The sequence below is a fragment of the Notamacropus eugenii genome, chromosome 7, assembly GCF_028372415.1.
Source record: "Notamacropus eugenii isolate mMacEug1 chromosome 7, mMacEug1.pri_v2, whole genome shotgun sequence".
Lineage (NCBI taxonomy): Eukaryota > Metazoa > Chordata > Mammalia > Diprotodontia > Macropodidae > Notamacropus > Notamacropus eugenii.
In genome coordinates, this window is record NC_092878.1 from 137,460,715 (window position 1) to 137,480,335 (window position 19,621).

At 35.8% G+C, this 19,621-nt stretch overlaps 1 protein-coding gene across 2 annotated transcripts in view; it reads left to right on the plus strand.

Moving 5' to 3' along the window:
- Positions 1–12,664, plus strand: part of C7H4orf17 (chromosome 7 C4orf17 homolog) — a 29,132-nt gene extending 16,468 nt beyond the window's left edge. For both annotated transcript variants that reach the window (XM_072624214.1, XM_072624215.1), the window contains 4 exons: positions 5,048–5,129; positions 7,238–7,397; positions 10,108–10,151; positions 12,382–12,664. In XM_072624214.1, coding sequence (XP_072480315.1) covers positions 5,048–5,129; positions 7,238–7,397; positions 10,108–10,151; positions 12,382–12,581 — 486 coding nt within the window. In that variant the 3' untranslated portion in view covers positions 12,582–12,664. The remainder of the gene's footprint in view (positions 1–5,047; positions 5,130–7,237; positions 7,398–10,107; positions 10,152–12,381) is intronic.
- The last annotated feature ends 6,957 nt before the right edge of the window (positions 12,665–19,621 follow it).

The following is a 19,621-nucleotide window of genomic DNA, read 5'->3' on the forward strand; positions in this document are numbered from 1 at the left end:
CTCTGGATAGTATGCTTTGGGGTAAGTCCTTAAGATTAGTCCTTTGGGATTGCCTTTGATCATTGTATTACTGAGAATAGCTAAGTCATTCATGATTCTTCATTGATAAAATTGCTGTCATTGTGTACAATGTTCTCCTGATTCTATTAACTTCACTATGTAACAGTTCATGTAAGTCTTTCCAGGTTTTTCTGAAATCATCCTACTTGTCATTTCTTATAGCACAATAATATTCCATTACAATCATACACTGAAGCTTATTTAGCCACTCTCCAATTGATGGGTGTCTTTTTGATTTCCAATTCTTATCCACCACAAAAAAAGCTGCTGTAAATATTTTTGTACAAATAGGTCCTTCTCCCTTTTTTGGATATCTTTGGAATGTAGATCTAGCAGTGGTACTGATGTATCAAAGGGTATTTTTCTCCAGAATGGTTGTATCAGTTCACAACTCCACCAACAGTGCATTAGAGTCCCAGTTTTCCAAGTTCCCCTCCAATATCCAACATTTTTCTTTTTTGTCATATTAGCCACTCTGATAGGTGTGAGACCTCAGAGTTGTCTATTTTGCATTTTTGTGATCAATCAAATCACTAAATCAATAGTGATTTAGAGCATTTCTTTCATATGCCAGTCCAATATTCTTAAATTCAAAAATATGTATCCTTCAGTCAAGATCTTGGTGTCTTTAATCTAGGTGTCAGTTGTTAGCAGTACCTGGAATGGGCCTTTTCACATTATTTCTAGGGCAAGTTTGCAGAAGTATCCCCTTTACCATGTCAAGTTTCCAGATCACTTGTGGTGATTCTCTAGGCAACATTATCATTGCCCTGCTAGGGATAAGACTTACTACTATTTAGTAAGGTCTGAGAAAAACCTCTTTACATTTGACCTTCCAAAATTAGTTCATGCAATGAAAGTAGTAGTACAAGTCTTACAGAGTCAACCTTATGAACATCAAGACTATATATACAGGAACAATATCAGACTAGATCACCTATAATTCATCTGAGGATTTAGAGAGTTTTTAATATTCACATACCATTTGCATTTTCTACCTTGCTTGAACACTGTAAGTAGCACAAATAATGTAGTTTATTTACTACAGGAAAAAAATGCAAACATCCTTGATATAAAATGATGTCTCTTTTCTTTTGATATTGTCAGAGAGAAACTTCAAACAGGAAAAATAAGTTTATAAAAGTATATAAAGTTTATAAAATTATATAAAGTTTCTTTGTAAGTATTAAAACAATTTTATATGTAAAATCCTTAATCCAATTAGTGAATTTATGCAGTCACTAAAACTTAATCAAAATTTATGTATCTTAGCCATTTTAAAATAAAATTCATCTGGGGATATTCAAATGGACCTGAAGGAAGTTCTTTCTTTGCTCTTTCTTTTTCACTCTTGTTCTATATTATCTCTAGGACCAAATACTTTAATATATTATCTAGGAACATCATTTTTACTTGAACATTTGGTCACTAATTTTAATAGGTAACATTTGGGAACCAATCATATATATCCTAGTTCTCAAGTGAAAAGTTTAATCTTGTTGGTTTTCTCAAAGTAAAGATTACTACTTTATTAAAAATTAAAACTTTTACATCCTTATGGCATAATTCTCCCTTTGGGGGATATATGTTATCCTCATATCACTCAGAAAACATGTGATGCTTTAAGAACATAATCTTATAAATAAATATAAAACTACTAAATCAATGAGCAAAGAGATGTCAAGCATAAGAACCGATTTATCCCTGATTGCTTAAGTTGAGAAATTGAAACAAGAAGTAGCTAGAAATTCAGAATGGTAAAAATAAAAGCTTTATGTTTCTATATGCATCCAATTATTGTGTCTAAGAGATGTCTGAGTATTGTTATAAGTATTGCTATAAATCTTTATAATTTACCTGTCATTATTATTATAGAGAAGAGACATAATTGTAATAACATCAAGACTGTTCTCTTAGACCTAATCCTAAAGGCATAGACTGACCTACCATAGATGTAACAGGATAAAACTTCTTTAATTGTGCTTGATTCTAAGTAAGAGTAACAATGAACTTTTCAGAGCAGCCAATCAAATAGCAAAGTTCCATATCATTCACAGGGTATCATAGCCAGGCTCAATATTATCCAAGTGGGAAACCTTCCTTTTTGGAAGGCAAATAGCAAATGGGGAAACTGAATCAAGAGAATCTTATCTTTACCGTTAAGGCCTTTTCAACCTTCTTAGATATCTATAACCACCTGTAGCAACTCTCAGAGATCACTCCCTCTGAGCAACTTATAACATTTCCCTTGAATAATGGATTTCTAGCTTAACAATAATTTAAACAGTTATATCTGAATGCAAAACTCAGAAAAAATCAAACTACAGTATCAAGAAATTTTGCCTCACAAAGGAAATTTCACTATCGCATTTTAACTATATCTTAATATAGTTATTTTTTTGTTGTTGCAATAGCATTCAGTTAAACCACAATTAATTTCAAAAAATGAAACATTTATCCTTAGTACTCACCAAATACATAAAAGACCTTGCTATAAAGCAAAAAAAACCCTTTCATTTGTGAGTGTGTATGTGTACATACGTATACATTGTTCATGTATATATATATTGCCTTCAGATATTCTGATATAATAATTAGCAAAGATTAAGAAAATAATCACTTGCTGAGATTTCATACAAAAAAGTATATGATGGTTCAGTCAAAATTCAGAAAGACAGTAGCTCCTGGTAGCCTGGATAGCTTAAGGTATCATATTAAGTTCTAATGCAAGAAGAAAAATATTTTGAACTAAATTTCAGTGCATACTATTTTAGCTAGGTAGCACAATGGATAGAGTGCTGGGCCCAGAGCTAGGAAGATCTGAATTCGATCTGACCTCAGACACTCACTAGTTGTGTGACCCTGGGCAAATCACTGAACTTCAGTTTCCTCATCTATAAATTGTCATAATAATAGCACCTACTTTGCAATGTTGTGACAAATGAGATAATAATTGTAAAGTACTTAGCACAGTTCCTGGAACACAGTTAAGTGTTATATAAATGTTAATGATTATCATCACCATTAATATCTAGTTTGATTTTCATAATCAATTAGTATTCTAATTTACTATCATAGAGCATACAAGGCTCTCAGCCTCTCATCAGTCATACATTTTTTAGTTACTTCTCCCACTGAGCTGATGAGACTTTCTGACTTTGTCCAAGTAGAAAATTCCAAGGAACCTGGGAAAGCCCCAAAGAATTTTACATAAAATGAGAATTTACATTGTCTTTTGGACTTTTTTGCCAAACACTAAGTATTTATCATTATTATTAATTTAAAAGCAAAATATACCCAAATAACTCCTTAAGATAGTTTGTTAATCATAATGAGAAAAGTCTTTAATAAATGACAGCCCAAACTGATAATTTAATTCAGATCATAAGAGAAGTTCATCTAATATAAATACGGTAGATTCTAGGTATCATTTCAAAATTAACAATTTTTACACAATAGCTTACCAAAATTACAATAAAAAAAACCATTAGGCGCACAATAATAATATGTAACAATATTATTAACTCAAACTATGAAAGACAAAACTATTTATTGCCAATCAAATGATTGATTTTGTTGGGTGAATTTATGAATTGCTGTACATAAAAATAATGTCATCATTTTATCAATTTTGATTCTATACTAGTGGCATTCAGCAACCCGTATAGAGTAATTAAAATGAAACAGTATTATAGTTTCAAAAAATGACATGACGAGTCACTATTCAGAACATATATTAACCATGTTGTACATAGTGATTTCTCTGATTAATTTATTAAAACTCAATACAAATCGAATTCTTAATTTTTCCAATATTAAATTTTGTTACATTTTTATGTAACTTTTATGTAAGAAACAATAATAGTATTAAAATTGCTTTAAAAAATAAGGCTCAGGGAGCATGAGGAATCTCAGAATTCACTGTACTCTTGTGAGGAGAAAACAAATACTTCTCCAATATAGAAGAATAATTTGATAGGTATGACAAATCTAAATGCTTCTATCTAAGTATTTCAACATTTTTATAATAATGTACTAAGCTTTAGGCTTTTCTTTTGACTTATTCTAGACCTTTTGAAAGCTGGCAAAGATGAGAATCTTGTATTATGTCAATGTGGGTAAAAGAAAATCACTAGTTCACATTCCTGCTCTTCAAGAAATCCAAACTCTTACTACTCCTTACCTTCTAATTAAGCTTTACATCCAGTCACCAGTCATCTTTTAATAATTTCTTTCATTTTCTTCTTATGGGTTTTAGATTAACAGCCTTCAAAATGACACCTCTCTTTCCACTTTCTAATTCAGTTACTACTTTCCTTCACTGCTTTCTCAATCCCTAATATCTTTATTTCCCAACCATCTCCCAACCCATCTACAAAACTATTTTTCTTTTTCTCCACTGAAACTTTTCATTTGTAAATGATCAAAATCTTTACTTTTCCCTGGTCAGAACTGAAGCAAGTGTCTTCTCTCAGCAATACTGTGATCTAAATCACAGCATTTCTTAAACTGGGAGGGAGAAAGTTTGGAATTCAAAATTGTATAAATAATGAAAGTCAAAAATTGTCTTTACCTGTAATTGGGGAGAATAAAATACTATCAAAATTAATCAGCAAGTAGTTATTAATAACCTACTATGTAGTAGGCCAGGAGTACTTAGTCTTTTTTTGTGTCATGGATCCCTTTGTCAGCAAAGCTAACAGAGCCTTTGTCACAATAATGTTCTTAAAAGCGTACCATAAAACTAATTATATTGAAATAAAGCTATCAAAATATCAAAAGAGCAAGTTTCCAGACTCCAGGTTAAGAGCAAATGTGCGAGGCACTGACAATACAAAGACAAAAATGAAACAATCCCTTCCAAAGACTTACATTCTGTCAGGTATGTGAAATTCGATGGCTTTTCTTACTGGTAGAACAGCCAAGGATGAATTATGTGAGGACAGGCTGAATATTCCTCACCCCATCCCAAATGTAATTCTTTCAGATTCTGTCCAAGCTGTGTGAAATTCTACAAACAGACTCACTGGCAGAACTCCTCAAGTGGCTACTCCATGCAAGTGTGAAAGGTAAGAGGCAGGAACATTATAATGCCTCAGGGTAGTTCTTCGGAAAGCTCGGGCTGCTTTCTGTCCTGAGCCCAGCTTGGCTTCTATACCATGGCTTTATAAAGGCTGGATGCTGGTAAGGGGTTCCCAGGGCAACCTGTATCAATGAACTTTCTTCTCAGTGGAGTGTCAGAGATAATTCCAGAATCACATGTATATCTGCTTAAATGATGTTCCCTCCTGTTGCTAACTTCTACTGAACATGTCCAAAATGAGCATCTTCTCCTCAAATCAAATTTCCCTCTCACTGTCACTGTCTTTGTCACTACTCTCCCAATCATCCGGATTTGACTAGCCCCTCTCCTTCATCCCCTGACATGCAGTCATCATTTCCTATTGATTCTTCCTTCTAAAAAGTTTGAATTCCACTTTTCTCTTCCATTCACAATGATGTCATTCTAATCCAGGAGATCACTACCTCAAACCTTAGTTACTGCAATAGCTTTATGGCTGGCCTCTTGGATACTGATTCTCCCTTTTCTATTCCATAAATAAAGAGCAAGCATTTATTAAGTACCTATTAGGTATTTAAAGACTGTGTTTAGTGTTAGGAATTATCATATGAATACTACTCCCTTTTTTTATATTTTGTATTTGTTTCCCACTTCTAAGGTCAAGTTGATGACCATATAGACATTACTCAATTTCTGGTCACCTTATTGGATGCTACAGATTTTCTAAACCAATACTTGACTCTGACCTAACTCTACCAAAGTCATTTCCAATCACCTAAAGTAACAATGGTTACCCTATTGTTTTTACCTCATTTCTTGGAGTCACATATGAGTCAAGAAACAAGGCAGGCATGTCCTGAAATGGTTTGATATACACTTCACAATATGGCATCCATAGGATCGTAGGCCAGTTGTGCTTGCATACCTGGGCACATCTGGTCTATGCTTTAAGCATAGATTAATCATTCAGCAAACAACATAGCAAGTCAAATGTTCATAACTCTTATCTATTGGGTGCTTTGGGGGAATATAAAAGATTTCTAAGATAATATTCTTACTTAGAGACATACGCACACACAAAGAAAGGCAACATGTTATAGAACAGTCACTGGGCCTGCAGCCATTAGCAAATCTCTGAAGCTCTCTGGTCCTCAGATTCCTCATATATAAGAATTGGAAGATCAGACTCCATGATCTCAAACTTCTCTTGTAGCTGAAGCATTCGATGATAACAGGAAACTGAGAGACAAGTGGAAATGTTTACAATACAACTGAATTGGGTGGTTGAGACCATGTCAGGAATTGCCTGGCCCCTTACTCATCCATTTGGGTGTAACTATTTGCCCTGACCTATAAACTTGCTCCCACTCATGTGCTAACTTCATTTCCAGCCCTACTCAGGGAATACATGAGAAAGAAAATTTACTTTGGTATCAGAGTTAGTTTTTCTGGTGATCTCTCTGTACCTCAGGTAGGTATTAGACTCATTTTAGATTCATCTTTTAGACTCAACTTTCTGGATTCCTGATCTCAACTGCATCATCCATTTGGATCCTGGTTCAATGACCTACAGGCCCTGGGCTTCTCATTAACTCTTGCCCAGTCCCTCTATGGGAATTTCAAACAAAATGGTAGACTTTAGGGGAGATATTTGGGGACAGGAGGCACCTTTAGATGTGCTTCACGTAACACAAGTGTCGCATTAATATATTATGTGAGGTAGCATGAATCATGAGGAGAATGCTGGACTCGGAGTCTAAAAGACCGAAGATCAAATCTTATTCTAGACGTTTACTGGCTGTGGGATACTGAGCAAGCCACTTAATATTTCTAAACCTCAGTTTCCTCATTTGTAAAATGAAGCAGTTGGCCTCCATGAACACCAAGACCTCTTCCATTTTAAATCTAGGATCTTCTTCTAGATCTAACAGTAACAAATGATTTTGGAGCGTGAACCACTCTCCGCACACTACTACAATACAGATCCACAAAAACTTAAGGTTTGGTATGGTGGTCCGGAAAACAGTTTGCACCAGGGATTAGGTAGAAATAGCTAATACGGTTTGGGTCTACAGCTGAATTATAACTGCAGCTTTATTTCCCCTTTCAAATCAGAAAAAGAGTGGGTATCAGCTTTGATCCATTCTGAGCTCTCTGAGATCAACTTGTTGAAAAACCGAGAGCACACTCCCCAAAAGAGATCTGGAAAAGAGAAAGAAAAATCATCTTCCGCTGTCAAAGCCCGAGCCAAGGAAGAGGTGCCTAAAGTCAACAGGTAATTAATGCTCCATCATAGAGAACCTTGATTACCAGATGATGAACATCCAGGGGAAGTCTGGAGTAGAAATCAGAGTCCAAAGACACGGACCACTTAGTTATGGATCACAAAAGCTATGGACTTCAAAATTATGGGCCACTCTGAGACTCAGTTGTCTCAAAAAAAAATAGTAATATTTGTTACTTATTTCACAGCATGAACTTCTGTTAACTAAAAAGGGGTTACTGATTCCATTTAATAGCTTGATCATGATTTTTCTTTAGGTTTTAATTTAACTTTTCTAAATGAAAAAAATCTATTTTCTCTCCTTTCTACCCCCCGATTTAAAAAAAAAATAAAAAGAAAAAAAAATCCTATAACAAATAAGCATAGTTAAGCAAAACAAATACCCAACGTTGATCATGTGCAACATATATGTATATATGTACATATTTATATACACATACATGTGTATATGTATATGTGTGTACATGTACATATATATTGGACTTTATCTTTCAAGAAGGATGAAAGTCAAGGGTTTAAAAGACTCTCCTTCCCAAAGGGCTATAAAACTGTGCATGGGGCAGCTAAGTGGAGCAGTGGATAGAGCACCAGTGCAGGAGTCAGGAGGACCTGAGTTCAAATCTCACCTAGACACTTGACACTCACTAGCTGTATGACCTTGGGCAAGTCACTTAACCCCAGTTGTCTCATCCTGGGTCATCTCCAGTCATCCTGATGAATATCTGGTCACTGGATTCAGATGACTCTGGAGGAGAAGTGAGGCTGGTGACCTGCACAGCCCTCCCTCACTCAAAACAAAGTAAAGTGCAAATCATGTCATTATTTCTCTGATGGCATGGTCTTCTTAAGCAATGAAAGACGAACACACGCACTCATATCAGTAAAAACTGTACATACCCTTTGACCCAGCAATACCACTTCTAGGTCTATATCCCAAAGAGGTCATAAAAATGGGAAAAGGATCCAGATATACAAAAATATTTATAGCAGCTCTTTTAGTGGTGGCAAAGAATTGGAAATTGATGAGATGTTCATAAACGGGAAAATGGCTGAACAAGTTGTAGTACACAAATGTAATGGAATACTATTGTGCTATAAGATAAGCAGGAGAAGAACCAAGAGAACATTGTACGCTCTTCTCAACAATGCAACGATCTAAGACAACTCCAAAAGACTCACAAAGGAAAATGCTATCCACATCCAGAGAAAGAACCTGGGAGTCAGAACACAGATGGAAGCATAGTATTTGCTCTTTTCTTTTGTCGTTTTGTTTTGTTCCTTCTTTCTTATGGTTCCTTCCATAAGTTCTAATTCTTCTTTACATCATGACTAATGTGAAAATGTTTAATATGAATGTGTAAGCAGAGCCAGAACAGATTGCATGCTGTCTTGGGGATGGGGGAGGAGAAGAAGGAGGAGAAAATTTAAAACTCAAAATGTCATGGAAGTGAGTATTGAAAACTAAAATTAATTATATTTAAAAAAAAAGAAAAACTAAGGTGTCCACTAGACATCTTAAACTCAGAAAAAAAGACTTTACTTAATAGATTTTAAATAACAGGGTTTTTATATTAAAAATTCTTGAATTCCCTCTCCCCAATATTTAGGGAACAATCTTTTTACTAAATTATCTAATCCAGCAGCATTTCATTTTCTATCATCGCTTTCCTAAGTTGATAGGCAAAAGAAGACCTGAAAAGGGGAACAAAAAAATGCACATCGCTCTAAAAATGAAGAAAAGGGAACATAAAAACGACTTAGTTGAAGGCCTAGATATGGTTTAAATTATTCCCACACAAGGAGGTGCTACATTCTGCAAAAAACATAAAGTAAGTAAGGGAATGGAGAGTAGATGGAGGACGAAGAATAGATTAGATCTGTGATTTCATTTATAGAAGGAGTTCCCAGTTGAAGAAATTCTCTCTTGGGTTGGCAATTTCTCTGCAATTTAGAGTCTCAGAGAAGTGTTTAACATATTGAATGGTTAAGTGACTTGCCAAAGATGTTGGATACATTATTAATTAGAAGGAGCACCCCTTCAGCCTAAGAAAACATTCCACATTCCACATGGGTAAAGTGGTACAGTAGGAAAACCACATCTATCCAAAATCCAACTGCAGGAATTACTTATACAAATAGGACATATACTTTAAAAAAATGAGGTTTTAGAAGCTTTATGGGAAAGATACCAATGGAAAAATAAGATAATGTGTGATTCAGAAAGGCAAAGGAAAATGAAGTGAGGGTATGTGAGAGTTCCTTTTTTGTATTGCTGCTTGCCTCATGACAAGGTTGCTTTTTTTAAGGGAAAAATTATCTAATGATGCAGATTTTTTTCTTTGTATAAAACAGTACTGTCACCATTCAGTTACACCTTGCTCTAAGCTTTCTATCCTGAATCCTCTTAAGTAATAAATTGATATTATCATAAGTTGAGATTCCTATGAATATCAGAGGTTTTGGAAACATATTAAAACACTTTCACCTTCATCCTATATAACCATTTATTCACTGCAAAACTATTAGATTTTCTGACTAGAAAGCAGATATGAGTCCATCTAGGACAAAGACCCTAAAGACGGTATTGCTATGTTTTGTAAACACTGAGACTTTTGGTGATGATTTAATCAATAGAGGATGCTTGTGTAAGCAACGTAAGATGTGTGTGAAATTCACTGTCCTTTTCCTCTATCTGATTTAGAGTTCCAAGCCAAAAACTGGAAAAAAATAAAGAACCAAGACAAGGTTAAGTATAATTTGTGCATATTAATGATAAAGACACATGAGTCCTATCAATGCAAAGCAGAACCATTTTTAATACTTAGTTTTGAAGAGACAGACACTGAAATACAATACTATTTCAAGAAGTAAAGAGTTGCAGATACAATCATCCATCGAATTTGCCATAAATAAAAATGTTGCATTGATTATTTTCAAAGGCAAACCTTAAAATAGGCCTTGGGGAGACAGCAAAGGCTATAGGTTTAGTCTTAAGATCAAAGATTTAGAACTGGAAAGAACTTGAGCTTTCTAACAGGTCTAATCTCTTCATTTTATAGATGAACACAGGCCCATGAAGGTTAATACCTATGTGCACAAAATCACACAGGGAGTGTCAGGAGAATTGAAGGTGTCTGGAGCTCTGGACCTGGAGTCAGGAAGATCTGAGTTCGAATCCAGTCTCAGACACTTACTAGCTAAGCAAGTCACTTAACCTGTTTCAGTTTCATCGACTGTATAATGAGGATATTAATAAATGGGCCTTATTAATTAAATATTGATAAATTAATAAAAGACAGTAGAGCTAAGCTTCAGAATTTAACTTTTTCAATGAACAAAAATCTATTTTCTCTCCTTCCCACTCCACTTCCCTTTTAAAAAATAAATAAAAAGAAGGCAAAATCCTGTAACAAATATGCATTTTTAAGCTGAACAAATACCCACTTTGGTCATGTCCAAAAAATATATATTTGATTTTTCTCTCTCAAGAAAGATGATGAATGGCAGGGATTTAAAAGATTCTCCTTTACTCAATAAATGGACCTCCAAGGGTGCCTTCTGGGGCTAATGTTCTGTGATTCCCATGACTATGATTCAGAAAACTCCAGAAGTACCATGAAATGGAGCACAAAGAACAGAATAAAGTGAGAAAAGCAGAGGCTTGTGCCTCCCCTGGCTCCCATCCAGAGACCAGCTCAATTTTAAATCCCACTTAAGGGTATATTCTGAACCAAGGCATAGGAAAGAATAAAGAAGTCCAGCAGAATTGTCAAAGAAATCCAGCTCTGATTCTCACAGAGGTGTAGTGGGTTCTAACTCTGAACAAACTTGTATGATGATAAAATAACAAGATAAACCCATGTACCAGAAGATATGTTTTGTTTCATAGTCCACACCCAAGAGAATGGACTCCAATTTTCATAAGGTCCTTTATACTAATATCAAAGATGTCACAAGGCCCAAATTAATATCTCCTTGGATCTGTCTCAATCCAGATTTTCTTGGACCATCCCAGGTTTGACCCATGTTCCATATATTATATTCCAAATGTTACCGGAATACACTCAGATCAATCCCTGAGATCCATCCCCAATCAGCTATTTCCATAAGTGGAAGTAGCCTTACAAGGTATAACCCAACTGATGAGTCTGTCAACTTTAGAGACAATATTGGAGGCAGAAGACCTAGGTTTAAATCTTACAGAGGACATTATCTGTGTGACCTAGGGTAAGTCACTTAACTCCTCCGGGACTCAAGTTTCCTCACATATGTAAAATCCAGATTGACTTTAATGGTTTTTAAGGTCTCTCCTAAATCAAAATCTGTGATTCTATACTCTGTTCTTTCATTCTAAACTCAGTTGAAATAAAAGCAATTAGATGAGTGATTCACATAACATAGAAATCTTTTCAATATAGTTGGAAATCAAAGTCACCACTAGACTTTCTGGAATGCTTAATAAAACTGAAAAATTCTAAGTAAAGTCAAGCACATGGACCAGAAAATTTCATAATAAAAACCAGCAACATTATTTGCTAAATTATAAAAACATAATTGTTTTATATCAACATTACGTTGGAGAGAGACAGTTGGCAAAAAAAAAAAAAAGCCAGCTCTTATTAACTCAGAAAAGCTGACAAGTTTTCAGTATGAGCATTTACACTTTGGAAATCAGCAAAAGCTGCAATAAATCAGGGCTTGATTTATGGATTTTCTAGACTTAAGAAAGTGATGAAGAAAATGTTAACAATGCAGATTGAACTTAAAAATGCATCATGCAAAAGTTTTAGTGTTTTGTTTTTTTTTTTTTTTTTGGAGAGTCAGTCGTTAAACACTTAACACTAATTCTCCAGGGAATTCCCATTTAGCTCAGTTTCATGGAGTTCTATACTGTGTAGTTCCATATTAGAAGCTCAAAACTGAATTTACAAAGTCTCAATTCCCATGTCATCTTATTTGGGCTGTTCTATTTCAGAGGCTGAGGATAAGTCTGGATTGACTAAAGAAAGAGACAAACTTGAAGAGGCCATTGCAAAATATTTCAGCAAAACAAAGCCTCCTGCCAAGAACCTGAAGATTTGGGAGAGAAATTACTGCCCTCACTCAGTAGCAAAGTCAATGGGGAAGAGAAATCAACAAGGAAACAGCCAGCCTATGTTCCCAAAGACCCACTAATTATAATCTTTTAAGTTTTAAGTCAAGGAAACTCTACAGAATTAAATATTAAGAAGATCTGTTCTTTCTTTCCTTATCAGAAACGCCAGACTCATCCATTCTTACTCTTATTCAAAAAGTTTTCAAGGTAGCCTGTAAGAACCAAGCACGAATTAGTTCCTAGAGTAACAAATTTTAGTTCTCAAACACTAGCAAATTATACTTATAGATAAATCTGAATATTGAACATTTATTATTTTTAGTTGGTTAATTTTGAATGTGTATGAAATAAAGCTTATATATGCATGCATGCTCTATTTTCATGGTTTGCAGCCTCACTGCACAGAAAGAGGACACTGATCCATGCAGCAAGAGGCAGGCCCATTAGAACCAGGTCTGAATCAGTTCCACAGACCTACCTATGCTCAGTGCCTTCATGAAAAAGAAATGGTGAGGAATCTCATGGGGTTGATTGGTCACAAAGGGTTTCTTTCCCAACCCTTTCCTCCCCCCTTTGAACTGCATATCATTGGAGACGTTGCATATTGATTGATTAAGAGCACAATCGGAGCATAATAAGGGCACAACCCACCCTCCTCAAGTCAATGACCATTTTTCAGTTTTTCTCAGATTAAGTGGATAATAAAGTACAATGAGACATAGCTTGATAACAATTACTTGGTTATCTGCTCTCCATAATCTTTAATTTTCACACACCTATAATGTAGCAAGTTATAGGGTGTAAATATAAAGTGACCTTTGAAATTAATAAAATATCTTTGGCAGATCAAAGTAGTCTTCTATTAAACAACTCTAGGAAAACATCTTTTTATCTGCCTAGGCCTCTCCTATGTTGGCCCAAACCAGGTTCTTTTAAGGCTCAATAGAACTATTCAACATGCGTACTTCCCAGGGAGATTTGGAGGAGCAAATGAGATGTTTGTATTAGTACTTAAGCACATAGACACTTAATCCTTCCTTCCCTATTCTTTCTTCCTCTCTCCCTCTCATCCTTCCTTCCCTCAAGGGTTAAATCATTTATCAGAGAAAGTAGAAATAGTTTTCTTAAGTATTTGAGCTGTACCATCTTGCTGATACCCTAGGCCTCAGACTTGGCATCATGCTATCATACAAGGGGAGCTAGCAGGGGCTCTAGAGGACATTTTGTCTAATCCCCTCATTTTACAAGTAAATAAAACTCACTGAAGTTATGACTTGTCCAAGGTCATGCAAGGTCAGTGAGAGAGGCAGCTAGGTGGCACAATGGACCAAATTCTGCCTCAGACACTTAATAGCTGTATGACCCTGAGTAAGTGACTTAAACTGTCTACCTCAGTTTCCTCATCTGTCATTATGGGGATAATTAGAGTAACTATTTCCCAGGGTTGTTGAAAGGATAAAGTGAGATATTTGTTGAGTGCTTTGCCAACCTTAAAAGTAGGAATCCAGGCCCTCTGTCTCCAAAGTCAACATTCTGATTCACTTCCATCATACTTCTCACTTCCTCCCAACTGGGAGGTACACAATAAGACCACATCAACAGTAATTGCTTCATATCAAGCAAGACAATAGCTATTACTGCAAGAAATCTATGGATCACCATCCTTAAGGAATATTGATACAAAATTAGCAAATAAAAGCAAATAAACTAATGTATTTTTAAAAATTGCTTTAGCTCAATTGGACTTATATCCAGCATGTAAGAATGCTTTAATATTAGGAAAATTATCATCACATATTAATAACAAAATAAAAATCACGTTTCTAACAATAGATGTGAAAGAACTATTAGGCAAAATAGAACATTTATTTAAGAGGGCCTTTTCTGAATATAATCAAAAGAATCTATCAAAAACTAAGCACTAGCACTGGAATACCATAGTAGGGAATCAGGGGGCAGCATAGTATATATAGATGTAGACCCCAGCAGAGTAAGGACGGCCCTGGACAACTGAGAAGGTAGGTCTGCTTACCGTAATATGGAACTAATGAGGTGGTCACTCATTGTCACCAGTAGAGTACACAGTGGTCATTGGACACTCGCAAAGAAGTTATGGGGGCCAAAAGGCAGTGCTATTGCTTTTCAGTGACAGAGGGAGATAAAATTGCTTACCCATCTCTACAAGACGGCAGGCCCTCGGCAGATTTAACATCTCCTATTCCCCCACCCCACCAATTATGGAACTCTCAGGGAGAGAGGAGCTCAGGCTGGTGGCTCAGAACAGAGTGATTCTTGGTTTTGACCCTGGCATGGACAGGATATATGCAAGAGGAAAAGGACCCTACCTATGATGACTGGGGAATGGGTCAAAAGTCCAATCATCTGTACTGCAACCCTGGTGCTGCTCCCACTCCTGCTAATCCTCCCTTTATACTTAGTGAATTACAAAGATCTGATGCCACTCACTACATGGATCTGATAAGACTGAAGATTCTCTCTTTCTGAAGTGGGGTGGCAGAGTCTGAGGTTCCTGGTCTTTGTTCTCCATACTCTGTCACTCCTTACATTGCTTGTTTTCTTTTTTTGGATTGTTTTAGTTATTTCTGTTGTTTTCATTACACCATTGCTGCAAGGTTAGGGTTGGTCCAATAATGGTACCAGAGCCGCTAAAATGGTGGAAGTAAGTTGTCTCCAAGAAGAGTGGTGTGTAGGAGTAACATCTGATATACAGGATAGGCTAGTTTTCCCTTTAAAAAGGCATTGAAGTCATCCCTGAGATTTAAATGGTGCAGGGACTAAAATTCCTGTTGGCCTAATGAAAAATGTCAGCACTCTGAGTCATTGGCTTTTCCTTCAGGCTTTTGATTGGCAGATGAGCATGGCCAACAAAGGGCCAGGAAGTTATGGCCAATAGAATCAATTCTGTACCTTTGCTGAATAGTCCTTTCTCTTCTCAGGTAAGTAAACTTCCTTTGATTAACTCATTTCATGTCTCTCTCAAACCTGATCTACCACACTGACCTGTCTGGAAAACTCCAAATCATCCCTTTCAGAAACAAAGAATTTGAAAGATTTTTGCTTATTCATGGTTGAATCACTCCCATAGAATTTTAAAAAAATATGATTATCTAATGTAATTTAGAGACTCTATCACTCAAATTGTTAAATAATTGTTAAATAACACAATTCATTTAGAGTAACAAAAGGTCTAGAAAATCCCAAGGGAAATAATATGGGAAAAAAGAAATGCACCACATTTCAAACTCTATCTAATCTCTCCACTCTACATCTTTCTCATAGACAGAAGCTGACATTCCTAAGGCACAAGTATGAGCCTGTTTCTCTGCTGTTTTAAGTCTCAGTGGCTTCTTATTACCCCAGGTAAAATACAAACTCCTCTGGCATTTCAAACCTTCCACAGTCTGGCTATCTCTCCAGACTGATTCCATATTGTTGACGCACACATATTCTCTATTCCAATCAAAGTGGGGAGCAACATTCTCTGCATGATGTTACACTTCCTTTGTCCCTTCACTTGCATTGGCTATCCCCCACGCCTGGAAAACTCAATCACTTCTTGGAATTCTCAGTTCTCTTCATGGCTGAACTCATACCACCTCCTTAGAAGAGACCTTTTTCATTCCCCAGTTGTTAGCACCCACAAATTACTTTTATTTCACCATGTTCTCCTTTTTCAGTTTTCCACCCCGGTGGAATAGAACTTCCTTGAGGACAGTCAGGGACTGTTTTATTTTTGTCTCTGTACCCCCGGTCCCAAGTACAGATCCTGATACCCAGTAGGTTCTTAACAAATGCCTACTGAATTGTTTTCACTCCATCAAAATTTTTTCCTACTGGTTAAAAAAGAGAAGTGATCAGTGTAATAAATTAGATAAACAAGACCCAGAAGCAACTCAACACAAAAGCTCACTATTTGATAAAACTAGAGACCAAACAACTGTGAGAATTTCTTATCTACAAGAACTATTGGGAAAACTGGGAGAAAAGCAGGTTAGCAGAAAATAGAGTAAGAACAACTTCTTACAGCACATGAAGCTGAAAATGACTAAGTGACTCAAACATAAGATACCACTTTTTAAGAAAGGAAGTGGTACCTTTTGGATCTATGGCTGGGGGCAACTTATAACAAAATATATAGGGGATCACAAAAGGTCACCTTGGTTATACAAAATTTAAAAAGACTTTGTATAAACAAAATAAATGCGGTTAAAATAGGACAAGAAATTTTTGAATGGGGGAAATATTTTCATCAAATATCTTTTATAAAAATGTGATATCCAAGATTGAGAATTGTTACAAATATATAAAATCAAAAACATTTTCCCAGTAAAGTGGTGAAAGTTTTCAAGAGTGAATAGTTTTCAAAAGAATTGCAAACTATCAAAATCACATGAAAATAATATTCTAAGTTACTAATGAAGAGGAATGATAATTAAAACAAACTCTGAGATTTTACCCTACACTCATCAAATTGGCAATGATGGTAAAAGTTGGAAGTCGTTGAAGGTTCCATGAAAAGATATAGAGCTGTCAAATGGTCCAAAGATTCTGGAAGACAATTTGGAATTAGTGAGAAAACATGTTTGACTTGGTGATTCTACTACTAGGTAACGTATTACCAAGAGGTTGAAAGCAGAAAAATTCCATCTATACCAAAAATATTGATGGCAGCATGTTTTGTGGTAGCTAAGAACTGGAAACAAAGCAGAAATCCACTGAATGGGGAATGTCTGATTAACTGCTGGTGTGTAAATATAAGGGAGGAGGTAGTGTGGAAAGGTTTTGGAGTTAATGGATCTGAGTTCCAATCACATCGTGAATATTTACTATTTGTGAGACATCGGCCAAGTTACGTAACCTTTCTTGCCCTGTTTTCTTCTCTGTAAAATGAGATGGCCTGAGGTCTCTACCAGTTCTGAATCTGTATTTCTATGGTCCTAAACTCAGAGAAGCATAGAAAGACTTCTATTGCACTGATACAGCACGAATCAGGTAGAACCAGAACCATATATAAATAATAAGTATAATGACGTACATGAAAGAAAATCACGAATAGGCAGGTGAACTGAGATTAATTTCAGTGATCAAGCTTTATCCTGGAGAACAGATGGTGAAACATATTTCCCTCCTTTTGGTAAAAAGATGGGAACTATAGAATGTTCGATACACTGTCAAATGCAGACCCAAACTCCCTTCCCTGACCACACCTTACCTGTATGTCTAGTCTTTTCCTATTCCAACATAAGGTCCTCAGAGAAGAGGCTGTCTTTTTTCATGTTTTCATACCCAAGGCTGAACATATAGTCTGGGCACATCATGCTTAATCGATGTGGCTTCATTCACTCTAGAGATGATTAAGAAGTAAAGAGACTTTTCTAAGGTCACACTGCTAGTTAGGAGCAAAACTAGGTCTACATAGAATTTATAGAGGAAACAACTGGGGAGTGATTCATGAATCATGATCTCCCTTCCCTTTTCCTCCCCAACACCAATAAATACTATGGAAAGAAACAAAAGGATGGAGCTGACAAACTGTTAACTTTTGAAATAGTTTTGGGCAAAAATCTACCAAGTCAATGAGCTGTTCAAAGGCCAAAGTGTTGGAGTCTTGCTTGGGGAAAAGTTAAGACATAAACTGCTACGTAACTGGCTCCCCACAGTTATTTTCCTACATTGGGATGTAACCCCAACTCATTTGGGAAAGTAAGAGTGGCTAGATCTGGGTTAATGGGTGTTGCCTCAGGAAAGACCTTAGCTTAAAAAGGCCAAGGTCTCTCACTGCATCTGCGGCCATCTCCAGTCATCTTGAGCGATGTCCTTCCACTGGACCCAGATGACAGGCCTACCTCACTTAAATCCAATTCACTTGCAAGCCATGTTATCACCCCTCTGATGTCATCAGTCCTCTTCAAAAACAAAGAACAACAGAAATGCTGGACAGACTGCAGAAGGGAGTGTCTATGAATCTGAATACTAACCTGACCAGGACTTTTAGTGCTGGTGGTAAAGTATGGCTGAACTTTCTTTTCCCCTCTTTGTACAAGGGTTAGCTCACTGGGGAAAGGAGGACACATCAATCAATAACCAATCAACCTTCATTAAGCCTTCTATGTTACAGATGCTGTGCTAAGTGCTGGAGATACAAAAACAGGGAAAAGACAGTCCCTATCCTCAAGGAATGTATAATCTAGTAGGAAATGAAGTAATGCGAAAGCAGAATGCAATTTTAGCCTTCTTCTTTCCCTCTCCCTTTCCTTTCTAGTTAAGGCCCATTAAATACAAGGATTCTTAAACTCTTTGAGTATCATGGACCCTTTGGGCAGACTGTTGAACCCTATGGGCTCCTTCTCAGAATAATGTTCTTAAATGCATAAAATAAAATATATTGCATTACAAAAGAAACTTATTATATTCAAAGTTACTTTTTAAAAAACCTTCAAGTTTATGAATCCCAGGTTAAGAAACTCGACACTAAAAGATCTGAAAAAAAGCAGATCCAATATATGGGAAGGATTATCAAGTCAACCAGAAGGGAAAACTATAAAAACAAACACCAAATCTCATTAATTTTTTTTCTCTTTCAAAGTGTTGTATATAGTTTAAGAGAGCAATGAGTAGAAAGGGCAACTATATTATATGGGATTAGTGTCATCCAGCATCACCTGTGAGGAAGATGAGCACTTTAAATGTTTGAACTGTCCACTTTTGTCCTCAATAATGGGAACTTCTACTGATGCAGCTTGTTTAATTTCATCCTCAAAAAAAAAAAGCGGCTCTCCCACATAAACAAGCATGTTTTAGCTATTTATATCTGGAACACTAGGAGATTATTTCATAGATTTTAGTAGAGACATACAAGTTAGTTTTTAATTGTGAATTATATGTATGGCATATACACACGTAACTATTGTCTTTGTATGTAATACAACACCTTCATTATATTAATAAGGTTATAAAATATAATTGTATAATTAGGTGTATAAACGGTTATTTGTGTATTATCCTTCATATGTTGTCTGTATATACATATATTTATATTAGCCAGCAACGCTGACAAGGTGATCTCTATTTAGACACATGTGTATCTAAATGTGTCTAA